Source organism: Peromyscus leucopus, chromosome 8b (assembly GCF_004664715.2).
Source record: "Peromyscus leucopus breed LL Stock chromosome 8b, UCI_PerLeu_2.1, whole genome shotgun sequence".
Classification (NCBI taxonomy): Eukaryota; Metazoa; Chordata; class Mammalia; order Rodentia; family Cricetidae; genus Peromyscus; species Peromyscus leucopus.
In genome coordinates this window covers 78,368,292-78,386,798 of record NC_051086.1, presented here as the reverse complement: position 1 = coordinate 78,386,798, position 18,507 = coordinate 78,368,292, and the positions used below count along the sequence as shown (strand labels likewise).

General features: G+C 48.8%; 1 protein-coding gene across 2 annotated transcripts in view; it reads right to left on the bottom strand.

Moving 5' to 3' along the window:
* Positions 1-18,507, bottom strand: part of Sdk2 (sidekick cell adhesion molecule 2) — a 287,113-nt gene that overhangs the window by 60,871 nt on the left and 207,735 nt on the right. For both annotated transcript variants that reach the window (XM_028865305.2, XM_028865306.2), the window contains exons 15-24: positions 18,090-18,237; positions 15,741-15,881; positions 12,914-13,095; positions 12,350-12,465; positions 4,058-4,253; positions 3,794-3,892; positions 3,163-3,354; positions 761-882; positions 331-440; positions 102-252 (exon numbers count right to left, since the gene is read on the bottom strand). In XM_028865305.2, coding sequence (XP_028721138.1) covers positions 102-252; positions 331-440; positions 761-882; positions 3,163-3,354; positions 3,794-3,892; positions 4,058-4,253; positions 12,350-12,465; positions 12,914-13,095; positions 15,741-15,881; positions 18,090-18,237 — 1,457 coding nt within the window. The remainder of the gene's footprint in view (positions 1-101; positions 253-330; positions 441-760; positions 883-3,162; positions 3,355-3,793; positions 3,893-4,057; positions 4,254-12,349; positions 12,466-12,913; positions 13,096-15,740; positions 15,882-18,089; positions 18,238-18,507) is intronic.

Sequence of the window (18,507 nt, the reverse complement as noted above, 5' to 3'; positions counted from 1 at the left end):
TATAGATATTCAATCAGTGACCTCTTTGAGGTCATCACATTGCTACAGGGTGTCAACAGTCCTGTGAATATCCCATCCTACTGCCCCTGAGGGAGTCTCACCATCCATCGGAGCCACAAGCTGGTCTCACTGGCTGTGCGTAGAGTCACATTGGCCGGGGCCATGTCTGGGGGTGCCTGGAGGGTCTGGATCTTTCTAGAAGGTTGACTGGGCGGGCTGGTGCCGACAATATTTACTTGGCGCATGCGGAAGCTGGGGTGGGAGAGGAGGCATGAGCGAGGTATGGAGGGGGTTGCCAGCCTCCCTCCCCCACTTCCACCTGTGCCTCACCTGTAGTAGGTGAAGGGGTTGAGGTCCGGTACCTCCATGGAGCGTGCATCAGGCTCATTGCTGAGTTGGTAGATCAGCAACCATTCCTCTCCCTCCCCGATCACGCCCACCTGGAAAAGGGAACCTAAGGTCTGTCCAACTTGCTGTGCTCAAGTGGGATGCTCTGAGTCCCAGCTCCTGATAGGCATCATCCCCACCCAGGGAAGGTCTTAGCTTAAAAGCCACAACTGACTGCGGGGTGGCTCTGAGTCCTCCTGCATTAGGACCTCACAGCAGGCCGGAGAGAAACACATTTTTAGGCCTGACTCCAAGACCAGCTGATATGCCAGGTACCTGTAGCTTCAGTGAGCCCCCCACCCTTTACAGGATCTTCACAGGGCTGCCTGAGACTGCCTGGGGAGGAGTCTGGGTCCCCTCTAGCAGGCTTTACCTGAGCCTCCACCACCCAGCGGGAGATGGATGTCTTCCCATCATAGCCAGGCCTGAACTGCAAGGTCACGGACCGTGGGCCAATGTTGGAAATGCCCAGGTTGGTGGGTGCCCCTGGGAGCTCTGGGGAGAGAGAAGAGGGTAGAAAAAGTAAGAGGGTGGCTCCCCCTGGAACAGGACTCCGCAGCAGGAGGGAGCCTGAGCAGTCCAATGTTCTTGGCAACATCACAGGAGACAAAAGCCTATCTGTGACACTATGTCTTACATATTGGGAGGTTGGGACAGATCTGAGGGTAGAGACACCCTGGAACTCTACCTGCCAGGGGCTTCCCTCGGAAGTTTTGGCGATAAGCAAAATACCCACAAAGCTGCACAAATCAAGCTAGGCTTAGCACAAGCATATGGATCAGAACTGTCTCCAGCCACACGGTGCTACAGCCCTCCACATCCAGTGATGGCTGGGAGGTGAGAAGGGCTGGGGTTGGGGCAGACAGGAGGCAGCTTCTCTTTTTCCAACCAGGAACTCAGGAGTTGTTGGGGCTCAAGATGGACAGAAAGAATGCAGATTCTGTAGCGTGTTTGAAGCTAGACTTGGCTACACAATGAGTCCAGGCCAACCTAGGCTATATAGTGAGCCCCTGTATCAAAAACTTAATCAATCAATGAAACAAACAAACAGATAAACAAACCATCTGACATGTTGGTTTTTTATTTTTATTTATTTTTTTGTTTTTTCTGGACAGGGCTTCTCTGGGTTTTTTTTTGTTTGTTTTTGTTTTTGTTTTTTTTGTTTTGTTTGTTTGTTTGCTTGTTTGTTTGAATCTACCTCTTCCACCACCTCTTCCACCACAGACTGTGTCTTTGAGCAACTCTGACAGTTAAATTGACAGAGTTTAGGATCACCATGGAGACCAGCCTCGGAGCATGTGAGGGAGTTTCTAGGTTGGGGGTGGGGTGGGGGTAGGGTGGGGGTGGGTGGGAAGACCCACCCTACCTGCAGGTGGCATCATTCTACAGGTTGAGGACCACCAATATTGTGCCCCTCCCCCTCCCCCTTCCAGATGCAATGTCACCAGCTATGAGCTCCTCCTGAAGTGACTGTCACACCATGACAGTTGTACCCTTGAACTGTGAGCCAAAAATAAACCCTTCCTTCTCTAAGCTGCTTTTCCAGGCATGCTGTCACAGTATCAAGGGGAGCTATAGACACAGCCATCTACCTCCCTCTCTATGTTTCAGAATAATGGTGACAGTAATGACCACACAGAGCAGGGAACTGCATTGAGGAGGCACAGAACGCCTGTCACTTTAGGCCTGGGAAGTCCCATACAGATATCTACGAGATGTCACTGGGAGTTGAAGGAGTCTGTAGTGCCTTAGCCACCCCAGTGGGTGGGTCCAGGCAATCTGGTTGGGTCATCCAGGCACAGCCTTTCTGATCTGGATAGGAAAACATGGTGATCTGGTCCAACTTTGTATGTGTACAAATGGGGAAACTGAGGCCCAGAGGTGATGCATGACATGTTTAGTGTTTGTGTTTGTGGCTGAGATTATTCCCATCTTGTTCAACTACCCACAATAAGTCTGTCCACAAGCTGTAGTCCAATGTGGATTATATAATGGGACTATAGTGAGTTCAATGGTGGCCTGAGCTATAGAATGAGACTCTGGATAAAAAAACAAAACAAAACAAAAAAACACAACCAACCACCAGCCAACCAACCATCAACCCACCAACCAACCAGCTAACCAACTACTAACAAACCAACCACCAACAAACTACCAGCCAATTAGCAACCAACCAACCAACCAATCCACCAACGAATCCACCAACCAATCCACCACCAACCCACCAACTCACCAACCAACCATCAACCCACCAACCAACCAACCACCAACCCACCAATCAAGTAACCACTAACAAACCAACCTATCAACCACCAACCAACCAACCAATCAACAAACCAACCTATCAACCACCAACCAACCACCAAACCAACTAACCACCAACCCACCAATTAACCAACCACCAACCAACCAACCAATCAACAAAACCAACCTATCAACTACCAAACAACCAACAAACCAACCTATCAACCACCAACCAACCAACCTATCAACCACCAACCAACTAACCAATCAACAAATCAACCTATCAACCACCATCCACCCACCCACCAACCCACCAATCAACCAACCTACTAACCAACCAGCAACTCATCAATCAACCAACCACCAACTAACCACTAACCTACCAATCAGCCACCAACTAACCAACTAACCAACAAACCAACTTATCAGCAACCAACCAAACAACTAGCCAACAAACAGATGGACCCCCCCCCCCAAGAATGAGTGCTGTCTAGCAGAGCAGAGACAAGAACTCTGATCAGAGGCACTCACCTGGAGGAACACCAGATGAGATGGTGGAGGCCGACACCTGGCCCTGGCCCTTGGAGGTCATAGCGGCCACCTCGATAGTGTAGGTAGTAAGTGCTGTGAGGCCTGTGACTCGGTACTCTAGGGTTACGTTGGGCAGGTAGTGGGTCACACGGGTATTGGTTCTGTTGTACTCTTCCCAGGAGATCCGGTACCCTGGCAAGAGTCCACAGCAGCAGCATGAGCTGGGTTGAGATTGTGCATTGGCCCTGACCTTTGTTCCAAGTCTCACTCCTTCTCTAGTGTGGTGATTTGGTTCACTCCAGGAGCAGAGGGATCAAAGGAGCTAGGAGCTGCTGGTGTCATGCCTAGGGCCCAGGCAGAGTCTCAGTGGGATGTCCCTTGTGGGCAGGGATGACAGGCAGAGAGAGCAACATTATGACAGACCCTTAAGGTCCTCAGAACCCTGAGGTCCTGCAGAGCTGGGGCAGGAGCCCTGAGAAGTGCTGCAGATTGAAAGTGCTAAACTGAGAGTTGAGGGTGTGGCTCAGTGGGGAGGTCTGGATGGGGGCTGACTGCAGGCAGGGGACAGACTAGCTGATAACCCCAGTCCCAACGGTCCCAGCCTTGGGCTCAGGTGCATCATCATGCCTACCTGTCAGGATGCCATTCTTCTCTCCAGGCTCCTGCCAGCTGACCTTCAGTGAGGTGTCCAGGATGTCATTGAAGCTCAGGTGTCCCACGGGCCCAGGCACTGTTCCCAAAAGTGTCCCCCACCCACCAGTGTCCATTAGAGTCAGAGCATGGCCACCCTACGTAGGATGGCCGCTGTGTTCCAGGATGCCCAGGGACTTCCCAAGGGCTTGGGTTGGTGGGTGGGAGTGGAGCTGGGGGTAGAGCTGAGGCCCATGGCACCTACCATCCTCATGGGTGCGCACCAGCTGGGGGCTGCTTCGAGGCCCATCTCCTGGTGTAGTGAAGCACAGCACCGATGTGAAGTACTCTGTGAATTTTTTTAGACCGGACACAAAGCCCACATGGATGCTGTCTTGAAAGTTAGGCCTGGCAGTCACCATGGTAACCTCCTCTTCTTGTGTTGGTTCCCAGGCAATCAGCTGAGGAGAAACAAGAAGAATGTTCTCAAAAAAGTGAAGCTCCCTTCCACAGGTTAGGTCAAGGGACACTGTTCCTGTGGTCACTCATCCCAGGGAAGAGAGAGACAAGACAGGTTACTCCTGTGCACATTCTGATGCTCTGGGTGTCTTGGCTTCTGACTCCAGGGAAGACACAGTACTGGGCGCTTTCCATAGGGACCTGTCACCCCATTGTCCCAACTATCCTACAAGGGAGGCACTTATCAGAACCATGTTCATGATCTGAACACTGGGCACAAAACCCGAGCCAGAGGCCTCTTAGTTCTGAAACTTTAAGTGACTAGAGCAGAGCACTTCACTGAGGTGAAGCTCTTCTAAACCTGTAGTCCTGGGTGACCACACTGGTCACACATCTACAAAGCCACCCCTAGGGGAAGCTGAGGATCTGAATTGCTACCCTGGTTTTCCTACTGGCTCGTTTTCCCATGGGGTTCTCTGAGGTCATAGGTTACAGCTGTGTCAATTGCTACCGTCTTACATTTGTTCCAGGTCAGGTTGTCAATCTTATACTTCACCCAGAGGCAAGGAGATGACAGGAGAGCCCATCTGGACCCCTTTGCGCTCTCTCCATCCTTCCATCCTTCCACAGCCTGCCTCTTCTCCCTCATCCTGCACCCGCCCCTTCTCTCCTGCACTCTTACCTCCTGCTCTTGTTTTCTGGGCCCTTCATCTGTCTCCAACAATGGCAGCTGGTCCCAGAGATTTCCTCATTTATTTGAAGTTGATTAAATAGCAATTAATGGTGAAAAGCTACACTTGAAGAGTTTTAATAAGCATGGTATTTATAGATATAAAACAATACCACGCCAATGTCTCCTGATTAACTCGCACAAGTAACAATGCTTAATCTTCTCCTTTTCAGGGCCGGATGTTTATAAAGGATGTTTTGAAATTTAATTGGTATTGTGAAAAGATAGCCTATAGCAAGTTAATTAGACACTAATTAGACCCTAAAAATACTAATCAGAAATACTAAGTGGCATTTAATAAGTATGTTAAATATCCTCTTTATTTCAGTTATCTTGTTTCATAGCAATTAAATTGCCCAACTTCCTTGGAGTAGATGAAGAAATGAGTTTAATGTTTTAATTTAATTTAATTAATGTAAATTTGAATTAATTATGCTGTTGGAATTAATTGTGTGGTGTGTTCCCCAGCAAGTGTAAAATTTGGGTAAATATTATTTTATTGGGCTTAAGCTAATTACAATCACTACCATTTTAAACAAAATAAAGGAAAAAAGAGTTTCTTTACAGATGTCTTAAAATAGTATCTCTGGGTCTTGCCCACAAAAAATGACCCATGGGGATGTGTACAAGGCAATGGACCTGTGATTCTAAGGACCAACCATATTAACTTTTTCCTCTAGCTTCATCCCTGAGACCCAAAATGGCAGCAGGGCTATGGCATCCCAAGACTGCTTCATCAGATACATATCTTGTGTGTGTGTGTGGGTTATGGAACCGTAGGATCACAAAGTCCCCCAGATTTCTGGGAGTTATGGTTTGGATATAAAGTACCCCAACTCTCCTGTCCAAAGGCTCATGAATTGAAGGCTTGGTTCCTGGCTCATGGGCCTAATCACTGGGAGGTGATTTACTAATAAATGCTCTCATATAATAAATGGGTTAATTCATTGATGAATTCACAGTGTAGGGCCAAGCGAGTCAGCCTGCTTGTCTCCTTCCTTCCTTCCTTCCTTCCTTCCTTCCTTCCTTCCTTCCTTCCTTCCTTCCTTCCTTCCTTCCTTTCCTTTCCTTTCCTTCCTTCCCTTCCTTCCCTTCCTTCCCTTCCTTCCCTTCCTTCCCTTCCTTCCCTTCCTTCCCTTCCTTCCTTCCTTCCTTCCTTCCTTCCTTCCTTCCTTCCTTCCTTCCTTCCTTCCTTCCTTCCTTCCCTCTCTATCTTTCTCCCTCTCTCCCTCCCTCCCTCCCTCTGTATTTTTCTGTGTGTGTGTGATGTGTATGTATACAAATGTGAGTGCAGGCTTGAGCATGCTACATTGTACACGTGGAGTTCAGAGGACAACCTCCGGTGTCCATGCTTGCCTGCTCCTTGCCTGAGACAGTCTCTCTTGTTCACTGTTGTATATGCCAAGCTGGCTGCTCTGCCAGCTTCTGGTAATCCTCTTTGCTCTGCCTCCCTTCTCCTAGCAGAGCATGCTGAGATTACAGATGTGAATGGTGACTGTGTCCAGACTTTTACATGTGTAAACTCAGGTTGTCGGGCTTTCACGGCAAGACAATCATCTCTTCAGGACAAGGCTGATTCCCTTCAAATTTGTTTTGTTGATTTGACTTTGAAACCATGTAAATATTATACATAATTATATGATGAAATAAAAAAAAACCCAATCCCTGAAAGTCAAAACCCACAGGAAGCCAATGAACCTAGTAGGTAGGGTATTGAGCTGTGGGAAAACTACAGCAAGGGAAACTCTTCAAAAGAGATCACAGCACAGCTGTGTGAAGTGTGACCTTGATGGGTTATACCCCAAGACTATAAAAGATGCCAAGAATTTGGGGCTGTTGATCAGTAGTTTCACACTCCTATTGCTGTTCAGAAGCTATTGTGTCTGTGGGATGAGGGAGCTTGTACGGAGGAAGCTGTGCAAGAACTGGATTTTTACTGTGGACAAAAAAGTTGCAAACAAAAGACCAATGACTTACGAGAAAACTTGCAATCTTGATGCCGAATGGAAACCACCAGCACCTTTTTTTTTTGAGACAGGGTTTTATGCAGTCTAGGTTATCCTTAAACTTGCTATGTAGACAAGAGTTATTGTATGATATTTTGTTTGTGTTCTGATAAATAAAGTTTGTCTGGAGATCAGAGGGAGGAGCCAGTCACTACTTAACCACAGAGGCCAGCAGTGGTGGTGCACACCTTTAATCCCAGCACAGTCAGGAGGTGGAGACAGGAATCTCCACCCCCTTTCAGTCTGAGGATCCGGAGAGGTAAGAAGTGGACAGTGGCTGCTCCTTTGTTTCTCTGATCTTTCGGGTTATTCCCCCGCAATGTTCGACTCCTGGTTTTTATTGCTAAGACTAAATAGGATCACACTTCAAAGAGTGACCTTGAACCTCTGGTCCTCCTCTTCCTACCTCCACAACCCGAGTGCAGCATTACAGGTGTTATCATGCCTGCTTTATGTGATATGAGATGGAACCCAGGGCTTCCTGCATGCCAGGCAAACACTACCAACTGAGCCACATCTCCAGCCCCATCGGTGTGCATTTTATTAAAAAAAAATTTCCTTCTTGCTGTCAACTATCAGAATCTAGAAACAATACTGTCTTTGGTGCAAGACACACTCCAGTAGTCACATCACGGTATCTAACTATTATTTCTATCTCAAGGGATCTAGAGTTCCTTGGGAAAATGTCTGACCCAAGGTACAGTGAAGAGATTTTTATTTTCCTCTGGGCTGGGGATTGAACCCAGGGACTCACATATGCCAGGCAAGCACCTCACCACTGCACTACATCCCCAGTCCTCTCTCCACTTTTTATTTTGAGACAGGGTATCATGGAGTTGCTCAGTTTGGCCTTGTCCTAGTCCCCGCCCCCCCCCCCCCCCTTGGCACTTGACACAAGCTGAGTCATCTTGTAGTAAAAATCTGTGGGGGCATTTTCTTCGTAAATAATTGATGTTGGAGGGCCTGACTGCAGTTCACTGGGGGCGGTGCCACCCTTGGGCAGGAGGTCCTAGTTGTATAAGGAAGCAGGCTGAGCAAGCCATAGAGAGCAAGCCAGTAAGCAACATTCCTCCATGGCCTCTGCCTCAGTTTCTGCTTCCAAGTTCTGCTTTGGCTTCCCTCAGTGATGGAATATGGTCAATATTTGCAAGCCACATAAAGCCTTTCCTCTCCAGGTTGCTTTTGGTCATGGTCTTTATCACAGCGACAGACAGCAACTAGGACAGCCTTGAACTTGCAGCTCAGGCAGTCCTGGACCTTGTGGATTTTCTGCCTCAACCTCCCATATGGCCGGGATTACAGGCCTGCACTGCCAACCCTGGCAAAATTTGCATGTAGATTTTATATACATTTATATAGCTTGAAGTATCTTGTCATCCCAGCCAGCCAGGCAGCCATGGGAGACTCCTGGGACCATGTTGAAAAAGACTCAGGAGCCAACTTGAAGGGACCAGTGATCACTTGGCAACAATAAGGATAATAACCGCAGTGGATTGGAGCACAGCAGATGTGTTTAAAAATTCTTAAGTACATAACGACATCACTAAAAGCAAAATGGAGCCAAAGACAGCTCCTCCAACCCAATTTAACTGTTGCCTTAGAAGATGCTAGGGAACTACTTTATAACGCTGAGACTTGAGAGGCCGTGGAAAAGAATGGAGTTTTAAATTGTTCCTAATGTAGTAGAAAACTGACAAAGGGAAACGTCATCTTCCTTCCTTCCTGTTCTTGACTTCCCTCCCTCCCTCCCTCCCTCTCCTCTCCTTTCTTCCTTCCTGAAGGCATTTCAGCTAATCAAGAAGAAATGACAGTATTTTTCCACCCTCATTTTGTAACTCCTATTAAAATCACAAACCCTACCAGGGCTGTCCATGGCCACCAAGTTCACAATTAAAGAGACAATCAAACTTTGCATCTTCTGATGTCAACACACAGCACCATTTGGGGACCCCCACCTCCCTGCCAAAAAGGTAATCAAACAAAGTTGAATCCAATTGGCCGCTAGCTCTACATTCCAATTTACTGCAGATGTAGTACTCAGAGGAACGTGTTAAATGACCCCATAGGGAGGCAATCAGCAAAATCCAGGCCTGTGGAAAATTCATTGGATGAATGACTAAGTTTCTTTGCCAAATAAATCACTAGGGGGGGGGAGGGAGAGAGAAAGAGAGAGGGAGAGAGGGAGAGAGGGAGAGAGGGAGAGAGGGAGAGAGGGAGAGAGGGAGAGAGGGAGAGAGGGAGAGAGGGAGAGAGGGAGAGGAGCCTCTAAGATCAATGGAGACTTTAAACTCAAACCTTTAACCAACAGCAACTGGGTGGCCTTCATCTACATCTGGGAATATATAAACCAGCCAGGAGCAGGAATTGGTTGGGAGACCATCACAGAAATCCAAAGGCTGGCAGGATATGTAATGATGGGATGGTTGACATTTTTAGGTATGGTAATATGGTCAATGAGGGTTTGTTTTTAATAGAGAGACCTTGTATGGAATCTTTCTCTACAAGAACATTTAGGGATGATGTGACCAACTGCCCGGGATTCACTTCAGCAAGTTGCCCGGGAGGGGCGAAGGCAGTTGTTTTCAACCTATGGGTTGTGACCCCTTTGGGGGTCGCATATCAGATATCTCACATACCAGATATTTGCATTGCAATTCATAACAGTAGCAAAATTACAGTTATGAAGTAGCAGTGAAAATAATTTTATGGTTGGGGGTCACCACAACATGAGGAACTGTATTAAAAGGTAATAGCATTAGGAAGGTTGAGAACCACCAGGCTAAGGGCTGGGAGAAGCTGAGAGGTTCAGGGACAACCATCACCCCCCCTCCCCCATAAATATTCTGAAAACTGAAGAAGCAAAGAGAAAAGATCTTCACTTTTATTCATTTGTACTCCTAAAACATCAAGTTGTAGGTATCCTTTTGCAATTAAAAACAGGATTGGGGATGTAGCTCAGTTGGTAGAGTGTTTGCCTAGAGTGCTTGAAGCTCCGGGTTCAATCCCCAGCACCTCATAAACCAGATGTGGTGTACATATTGTAATCCTAGGGCTTGGAAGTGGAGTCAGGAGGATCAGAAGTTCAAAGTCACCCTTGGTTGCATACTGAATTTAAGGCCAGCCTGGGCTACATGAGCCTCCATCTACCTGTCTATCTATTGATCTGTCTGTATGTCTGTCTACCTATTATGTTTTATTTTTTAATGTGTATATACCTATATGAGTTTATGTGCACCACAAGGATGTAGGTGCTTCCAGAGGTCAGAGGGTATCAGATCCCTTGGAGCTGGAGTTAACAGGCAGCTATGAGCTGCCACATTGGTGCTGGGAACTGAATCTGGATTCTCTGCAAGAGCGGTAAATGCTCTTAACCACTGAGCCACCAATCCAGCCCCATGCTTTCTTTTTTAATGTAAGGAAAAGCATGGCCTTGGGTTCAATTTGTGCTGTTCCAGCTACTTTTAGACTGTGAACAGTGACTTCTCTCCCATGATTCAGTTTCTTCCTCTGGGAAGTGGGGTGATGATCATAATGCTTAATTCTTAGGGGTCTTGCATGAGAGAATGAGTGAAGTATGTAGCTGGCTGGCTGGTATTGGGTGTGCCCCCAAAAGTGTGACACCCTGTTACTGTTCCATGAGCTGCTGTGCTCAAAATATTGGTCAGCTGGTGGTCATTGGTTTATATGGCACAGTTCCTGAGTACAGGGATTAAAAGAGCCTGGGATTAAGCAGGTTTGGGGGCTTCTGCATTGTCTTCTTGTTCTGGGTCACTACAGGCCATTGCCCTAGTTGTCCTGGCCACTTGGTGGCCTTCCAGCCCTTGGGGAGCTTTCTGCCTTAGAAGTTGGTAGCTCACCCTTCCCACATGCAGAATAAAACTTATGCTTAGACTTGGCAGCCAGAGCTTAATTGTTCCCAGTTCGGCCTCTGTGCTCCACAGCCATGCAGACCTCTTTCCCTCCCCTGAGTCCCAATTAGCAGCCTTTTCCGGCCAGTCAGCAACTGTGAGCTCAGGCTGCAGCCCCTATCCCAGGAAGACTCTTTGCTTGGCCCGTGCTCTCTGGCTTTGTTGGAGTGAAATTGTTGTGGCCCGGTGGCTCCAGCTCCGGTCCCTAGGTTGCTCCTAGCACAAGTAGAACATTCTTTTGGCAAAACAATCTGCCTTCCTTCCTCTCCGGCCTCCCAACCTCACAGTCACAATGGTGCAGACACTTGTTTCATAGATGATCTTGACTGTGGTTTATGCGCAGCCTCAGTATAGGGGACTTGAGGATATGGCAGCTGTCATCTTGAAATCACTGGGAACCATAGCTCAAACCCAGAGTCTGTGGTTTTCTCTCCTTTCCCCTGGCTTCCCAGCCCCCTTAAATTCCCTGCTTCTTTCTTCACCCCTGGAAATGAGCACGTGGCATCTGTCTACCTGCCTCCCCCTGCTGAGGGCAACCCTCTATTAACCCCCTGTTTCAAACATGGTGTTGCCCTGTGCTATGTGGTATGTCCTCAGCTCTCTCAGAGGAAGGCCAGCCTCCTTGCAGGAGGAGAAGGGGACCCCATGCCTGGGATGCAGACAGGATGGTTGAGAAGTCCAGATGCCCAGCAGTTAAACTGGCCAGAAAACCAAATAGCATTGGTATAGCTACAATTCAGACGCTTCTATTAGTTGTTGGCTGGTGGATCATGTCTGTGATGAGCTCATATGTTAAAGTTCTAAGCCCAACTCCCCAGGGGTGGCTGTGTTTGGAACTTGGGCCTTTAAAGTGCTGCTTAAAGCTAAGTGAGGTCATCAGGGACAGACCCTAACCCAGTGTGACTGGTGGTCTCACAAGAAGAGGGGATGAGGTCACAGACCCTCATGAGGCTCTAAGGAGAGGGCACAGCATCCACACCAAAATTCATGTCATCAGTCAGCAAGAGGCAAGCTGGGATTTAGTCCAAGTCTGCCCGAGTGCTAATCCCACGCCTCTCTCCACACTGTGTGTGGGGCCAAGGACAGCCCACGGAGGCTTGCCTGGCAGGTAGCATGTAAGAGCCATGGCAGAGTGGTAAGGAGTGACCTCTGCTTTGTTCTGATGGAATATGGCTATGTTCAGGTGTACAGGCCTTGTTTGCGGCTGGAGTTTACCAAGGACAGTCTCTTTCTGGTGACAGCTAGGGCACTGTGTGCTATCATAGAAGCCTGTATGTGACCTTGAAAGTCATGGAGGGAGTATCCTCTGCTTCTGTCGTGACCTCTGCCTGCTGGAGTCTGGTTTTAGAAACCCACAGTGATCCCACTGCTCTTCCCTGGAGCCCTCCATTTCTCCCCTCTCCTCTTGAGTCCCTCCAGGCTCCTTTCAGAGGACAGAAGAGACCCTCACCTACCTTATAGCCCTGGTTGATGCCGTTGATGAACTGGGGACTGGGGGCATTCCAGGTGAAGCGGATGGTTGTGGAATTGGTGGCTTCTGCATGCACGTTGCCTGGGGGCACCGTGGGAACTAGAGGAGATCAAGAGATTGGTTGCAGCTGTTCATCTTGTCCAGCATGGTAGAGGACATGTGGGCAGACTCTATATATAGATAGTGCTTGACCAAACCAAGGGTCCCCTTCCTCCCCTACTTCCTGGATTAATTTGAGTTCAATAAAATTTTCTGATCCACCTCCTAAGCTGTCTTGTGATCCAGTTAAAGGTGAGAAACATCACAGAAGGACCCTCTACCTCTTTCCCACATGACTCCTGACCACTCTCTTCTTTTCTCCTCAGCCATCTGCCCCAGGGGAGCCAGGTGGAGATGCCACTCAAGCCCCATAATGAAGGGCCAGGTGAAGTCAGCCAGGTGTTCATGACTGGACAGATGGATGGCCCAGCAGGCATGCAGCCCAACAGGCCCAGGGACCTGGAGAAAGGGACACACCTGCTCTTCCACGGCCCCTTTCTCCACCCACCTCCCTGAAGTGTCCACTCGGTGACTTTGCTGCTGTAGACGCCCAGCCCGGCGCTGTTGTAGGCTGCCACCTCGATCTCATAATTGGTCCAAATGATGAGGTCCTCCAACAACAGGTTGTTGACGTCAGCATCCGTGATGTTCTTAAACTGGTACCCCACAGGTAGCCCAGCCAGGCAGTATCTGAAGACAGAGGTGAAAGTGGGTTGAGTCAGCCTGCAGACTTGTCAACAGCAAACTGCCCAGAGCAGTGCTGGCTGTTAAAACTTTCTGGGAACTCTCCATCAATACGCCACAACTGTCTAATAGGGTCACTACTGGAACCCATGACTGTTGGCCATGTGACAAGGGTTTGGTGCCAACAAGGAATGAATTTGACTTTGAAGCAATTTTGTTTTGAGTCATGACAGTTGACTGTTGGTCACTTTGCTCGATACTACAGGTCTATAGAGTGCATTTAATCATGTAGTCCAGGATGCCTGGCCTCTATCTATGTAGCTGAGGATAATCCTAATCCTCCTCCCTGCACCTCCCAAGTGCTGAGATTAAAGATCTGCATAACCACACCCAGTCTGTGTGATGCTAGGTATCAAACACAGGACTCCATGTGTGCTAGGCAAGCATTCTAATCAGCTGAGCCACAAACATCCCTAACCTCTGCACCATTCTTTTTAAGGGGTTTGGGAGACATGGACAAGACTGCCAGCCAGGGAGGCTGAGAGTCCCTGGGGAAAGTGTTACAGGTGTTAGCTTTTGGGGATCATGGGCCAGGAAAGCACTCCCCAAGTTTAGCTCATTTTTCTTTCTTTCCCTGGTACAGTGGCTCCTTTGCTGAGAGGGACTGGGAACCCCCAAGGCCACTGACCTCCTCATATCCACCTTCCATTGCAAAGCAACCACAACAAAGGGGGGGATGAGTGAGCAAATGTGGGGCGCTCTGCATGGATGGTGGACTAGTCCTAGAAAAAAGTATAATGCTCAACTATTTTGGTCTAACAGTTGCAAAATCAGAGCCCCCCCAAAGTGTTTCTATGAATTCCAGAATCCCAGAGCTGGTATGTTCTAGACCTTAGCATGAATCAGTACAACCCAGCAGCTCATTAAAACACAGACTGCTTGGCCATCCTCTTAGCTTCCCATTGAGGAGGTCTTGGGGACAGACTTGACAATCAGGGTCTCTGCCCAGTGCTCAGGGAGTGCTGACCCTATTGGGTTGGGGACCCCACTCTGGGAACGTTTAGAATCAGCCCCAAACCACAGCAAAATCAACCAATCATGGGACAGCTATAGCCATGGGTTCTTCTAACTGTACGGCCCTCCAGCACCCAGGGATATTGTTGTTCATGGAGGAGGCACAGGCTTGGAAAGGCATTTTGCAGCCAGCCATATTCAGAATACAGACAGGTTTTGTTTCCAGTAACTACAAAATCCCAAGATAATTAAAAAATTAAATACAAAATTAAAAATATGTGTATGATTGTTTTTGCATGCATGTCTGTCTGTCTGTGCATCATGTGTGTGCTTGGGGCCTAGGGAGGCCACGAGAAGACAACAGATCCTCTGGAACTGGAGTTACATGTGGTGTGAGCTGCCATGAGGGTGCTGGGAATTGAACCTGGGTCCTTTGGATGAGCAGTCAGCAAGCATGCTTAACCATTGAGCTATTATTTCTTCAGCCCCCAAAAATTAAAAAAAAATTCATTTGTGTGGGGGACGTGCCCATGCCGTGGCACACGTGTGGAGGTCAGAGGACAGTCTGTAGGAATTGTTTTTCTCCTGGGGATTGAACTCCAGTTCTTGGGCTTGGGGGCAGGTGTCACCACCCACTGAGCCACTTGAATTTAGGGGGGGTTTACTCTGGTCCGCTCCTATGCTTTCTTTTTTTTTTTTGTTTTTTTTTTTTTTTTTTTTTTTTGGTTTTTCGAGACAGGGTTTCTCTATGTAGCTTTGCGCCTTTCCTGGAACTCACTTGGTAGCCCAGGCTGGCCTCGAACTCACAGAGATCCGCCTGGCTCTGCCTCCCGAGTGCTGGGATTAAAGGCGTGCGCCACCACCGCCCGGCTCCGCTCCTATGCTTTCTATTAGGTTACTAGTGAAATAGTTCTCAGTCAAATGCAAAGCTTAAAAGTCCACCGAACCGGCCTTTGTTTTCAGCAAGAACCAGAGAAATAAGTTTCTCTTTTCAGTCAATTTTTTTTTGTCCCTATCAATTTCTCTACTTGTATTCTATCTAGCTGGTGTGTCCAACCTTTGGATATTGCGACAGGACACTGTCATCTACAAAGTTCATTCTGAGAACCGTGCAATTGAATTACAAACAGAAATTGCAAAAAGAAAGATCTCATAACATTTTAAATCAGTTTGTGATTTTACGTCGAGACCCACTCATAGCTAGGCTTGCCACACACGTCTGTGATCTGGACATACTTGTGGTCTGGACACACCTTATTCTAAAGCCAGGCCTGCAGCAGCAGAACATGATGAGTCGTGTGGGAGGCTGGGTGCTGGCATCGTTCTCTCTTTCTTCCTGTCTGCTCCCACATCAGCCCTGTCCTATGGCAGCACTGGCTACCCTGCAGCCTTGAAGGAATTAAACTGTGTCCTTGTTCACCCATTCCTACTAGCTTCCAAGGCTATCCCCGTTGTCCATTCCTCTGCAATTTTGGTGTGAAACCTTCTTGTCACAGTGTGGGCATTTCTCACAACCTAGTCTTTGTTCATCGGCCGGGATGGACCATGAACTTGTACTGTTTTCTAATCCACTCTCACCTCCCATCCCCCTCAGGGTAGGGTGCCCCCCCCCCCCGGGCCCTAGAGTGGGCCTGTACCTGATGATGTAACCCTTGAGGATTCCATTCTGGTGGCTCTCAGGAGGTGGTTGCCACTGGATCATGATGGACTGGTTGGTCCGGCCGCTGGCAATAACGTTCTGTGGAGGGGCCGTGGGGGGCTCCTCAGGGAGGGAAACCCTGGAGCAAAGACACAGCAAGTGTGGTTGACCCTTACCCCATCTCTACCCCATCGACACAGGCGTGTGATAGGTGACAAAGAGGCCGGTCATACTACCTACTGTCCAGGGGTAGTTCTGTACCCTTGCTGTGTGCTTTTGGGCAGCTCAGTTAATGTCTCTTTGTGTTTTTTTTTTTTTTTTTTTTTTTTTTTTTTTTTTGAGACAGGGTCTTGCTTTGCAGTCCAGGGTGGCCTTGAATTTGTAACCCTCCTCCTTCAGCCTCGTGAGTGTGGGATTACAGGCACATGCTATTGTTTTAGGAATAGGGCACCAGCAGCTCCCCACAGGCTTTGGTGGTGGGCCTTACCTAGCCCCCCTTGCTGGGTGAGCAGAGCCCCAGGATAGGTGGGTGGCGATGGTTCAGGGAAGGAGGCCCAGCCTGGAGCCTGCCTTCTGTAAACCAAACACCACATTTCTTTCTGTGGCACGGCTGGGGAACACAGTGTTCCGCCCAAGTATATTTTTCACACCACTGACACTTGTCCATTAAAAACAAAAGTTAATTATTTTTGATGGATGTCTTTCCCTTTTTTGTTTATTTTTTATGTTTTCGTTCTCTGATGGATAGCTTCCCAAACAGTCCTGTCTGCTTCCAGCTTTTGAAGTGAGGGTGTTTTAACCTTTCCCATGGTGACTCAGGCTATTAGCACAGAAATTCCTGACGAGTACGGATGGGTGCATAGTACAGCCACAGGCAGAGCAGAAGTGGGGGGGGGGGGGCTCCTGGCACTGAGTCTTCCCTGCTGTGATTGCAAGACTTCTCAGGGGCTGAGCCACTGCCTGTTCATTGTACCACCCGGGGGCCAAATCCAGCCGGGCACATAGTAAATGCTCAGTAAGTAGCTGTGTGTGTGTGTTCCACAGCACACCCACGGAGGTCAGAGGACACATGGGCCCTGGGGGTTGAACTCTCAGCCCATCAGGTTTGGCAGCGGACACTTTTACCTGCTGAGCTTTCTCACTAGCCCGCTTTGTTTTTTTGAGAGAGGGTTTCTCTGTGTAGCCCTGGCTGTCCTGGAACTCACTCTGTAGACCAGGCTGGCCTTGAACTCAGAGACCTGCCTGCTTCTGCCCCTCAAGTGCTGGGATTAAAGGCATGTGCCACCATGCCTGGCCTTCCTCCACTTTTTTTTTGAGACCTGGTCTCTCACTGACTTCCAGTTTGCGGTTTCAGCTAGGCTGGCTGGCCAGAGAGCCCAGGATCTGCCCATCTCTGCCTCTTCAGCACTAGGATTACAGGCACGTGCTACCATGCCCAGATTTCCTGCAGTTCCTGAGGATCACAGCTCAGGACCTCACACCCGTGCAGCAAATACTTCACCCACCCAGTCATCTTCCAAGCCGCACTGCTGGGTTTTTTGGGGGGTGGGGTGGGGTGGGGTGGGGGCACGGACGGACAGGGTCTTACTCTATAGCTTAGATGGCCTGGAACTTGATTTATGGCCCAAGCTGAGCTTGAACTCATGATTCTTCTCCACCTCCCAAACACGAGAATTACAGACCCATGCCACTTCATCCAACTTGGAAGGCATCTTCTGAAGAGCCAAGTGTACGGTTTTGGTGCATATACTGTGTCACGGTCATTCTGACTTCTTAAATGACATCTGCTTTCCCACTGGAAGCGGCTGCTTCTCACAGAAGGTAAGCTAGGCGGGGTCTAGTCTCTACATAACTGTGCTAACTGTGAGAGGCTTTGATGTGGACTGCCTATTGGTTCCTGGTGTCCATCATCTTATAAGAGCTTTGCTAGGATGCCCACAGGGTCTGGCATCGGGTTTGGAATTGGACATGGACCCTGAAAAGCCCCTCTTCTCTGTGGACCTTCTTGTCTCTTGAGCCATGATGGAAGCCCGTGAGACCGGGTAGAGTCAGGGAAGTCTTTGAATTTGCCAAGCTCATGGTCACAGGAATGACCCCGGCTTGTTCATGCTTATCATGGACCACACTGTACCCACAATACTCTTCATCTCCTTTAAGCCTCACGCCTCCCCTGGGAAACAAGTCAGACATATCATTGCCCCATTCTACAGAGTGGGAGACTGGGGCCTCAGGCAGGCAGAGACACCGACCCAGACCCACCCTATGGCTTGCCCCATGTGTCACCCTGGTTTGGTGGCAGGCAGGTGGAGTCTCACGGGGGTGGGGGGGAGACACTTGTGCCCCTCACCTTTCTGTGTCCTTGCTGAACTGTCCTTTGCCCACATCATTGACAGCACAGAGGCGGAACTGGTAGGAACGAGCGGGAACCAGCCCTTTGACCATCACTGAGGTAGCTTCTGGGTCCACACTGGCAAGGAGAATGGTCCACGGAGCATCTGCAGACACACGGGGTTGGGGTAGAGGGGGACATTGTGCAGGTGGGCTATGAGATATGTTCCTTTTTAAAAACGTTAATTTTCAAATTTATTTCCTTTTGTGTATACATGTGTATGTCTATGGGTGTGCATGTGCCATGGTGTCATTTGGAGGTCAGAGGGCAACCTGAGGGAGTGGGTTCTCTCCCACCAGGTGGATCCCAAGGACTCAACTCAGGTCATCAGGCTTGGCAGCAGATGCTTTTACTGGTTGAGCCTTCTCGTCAGCCA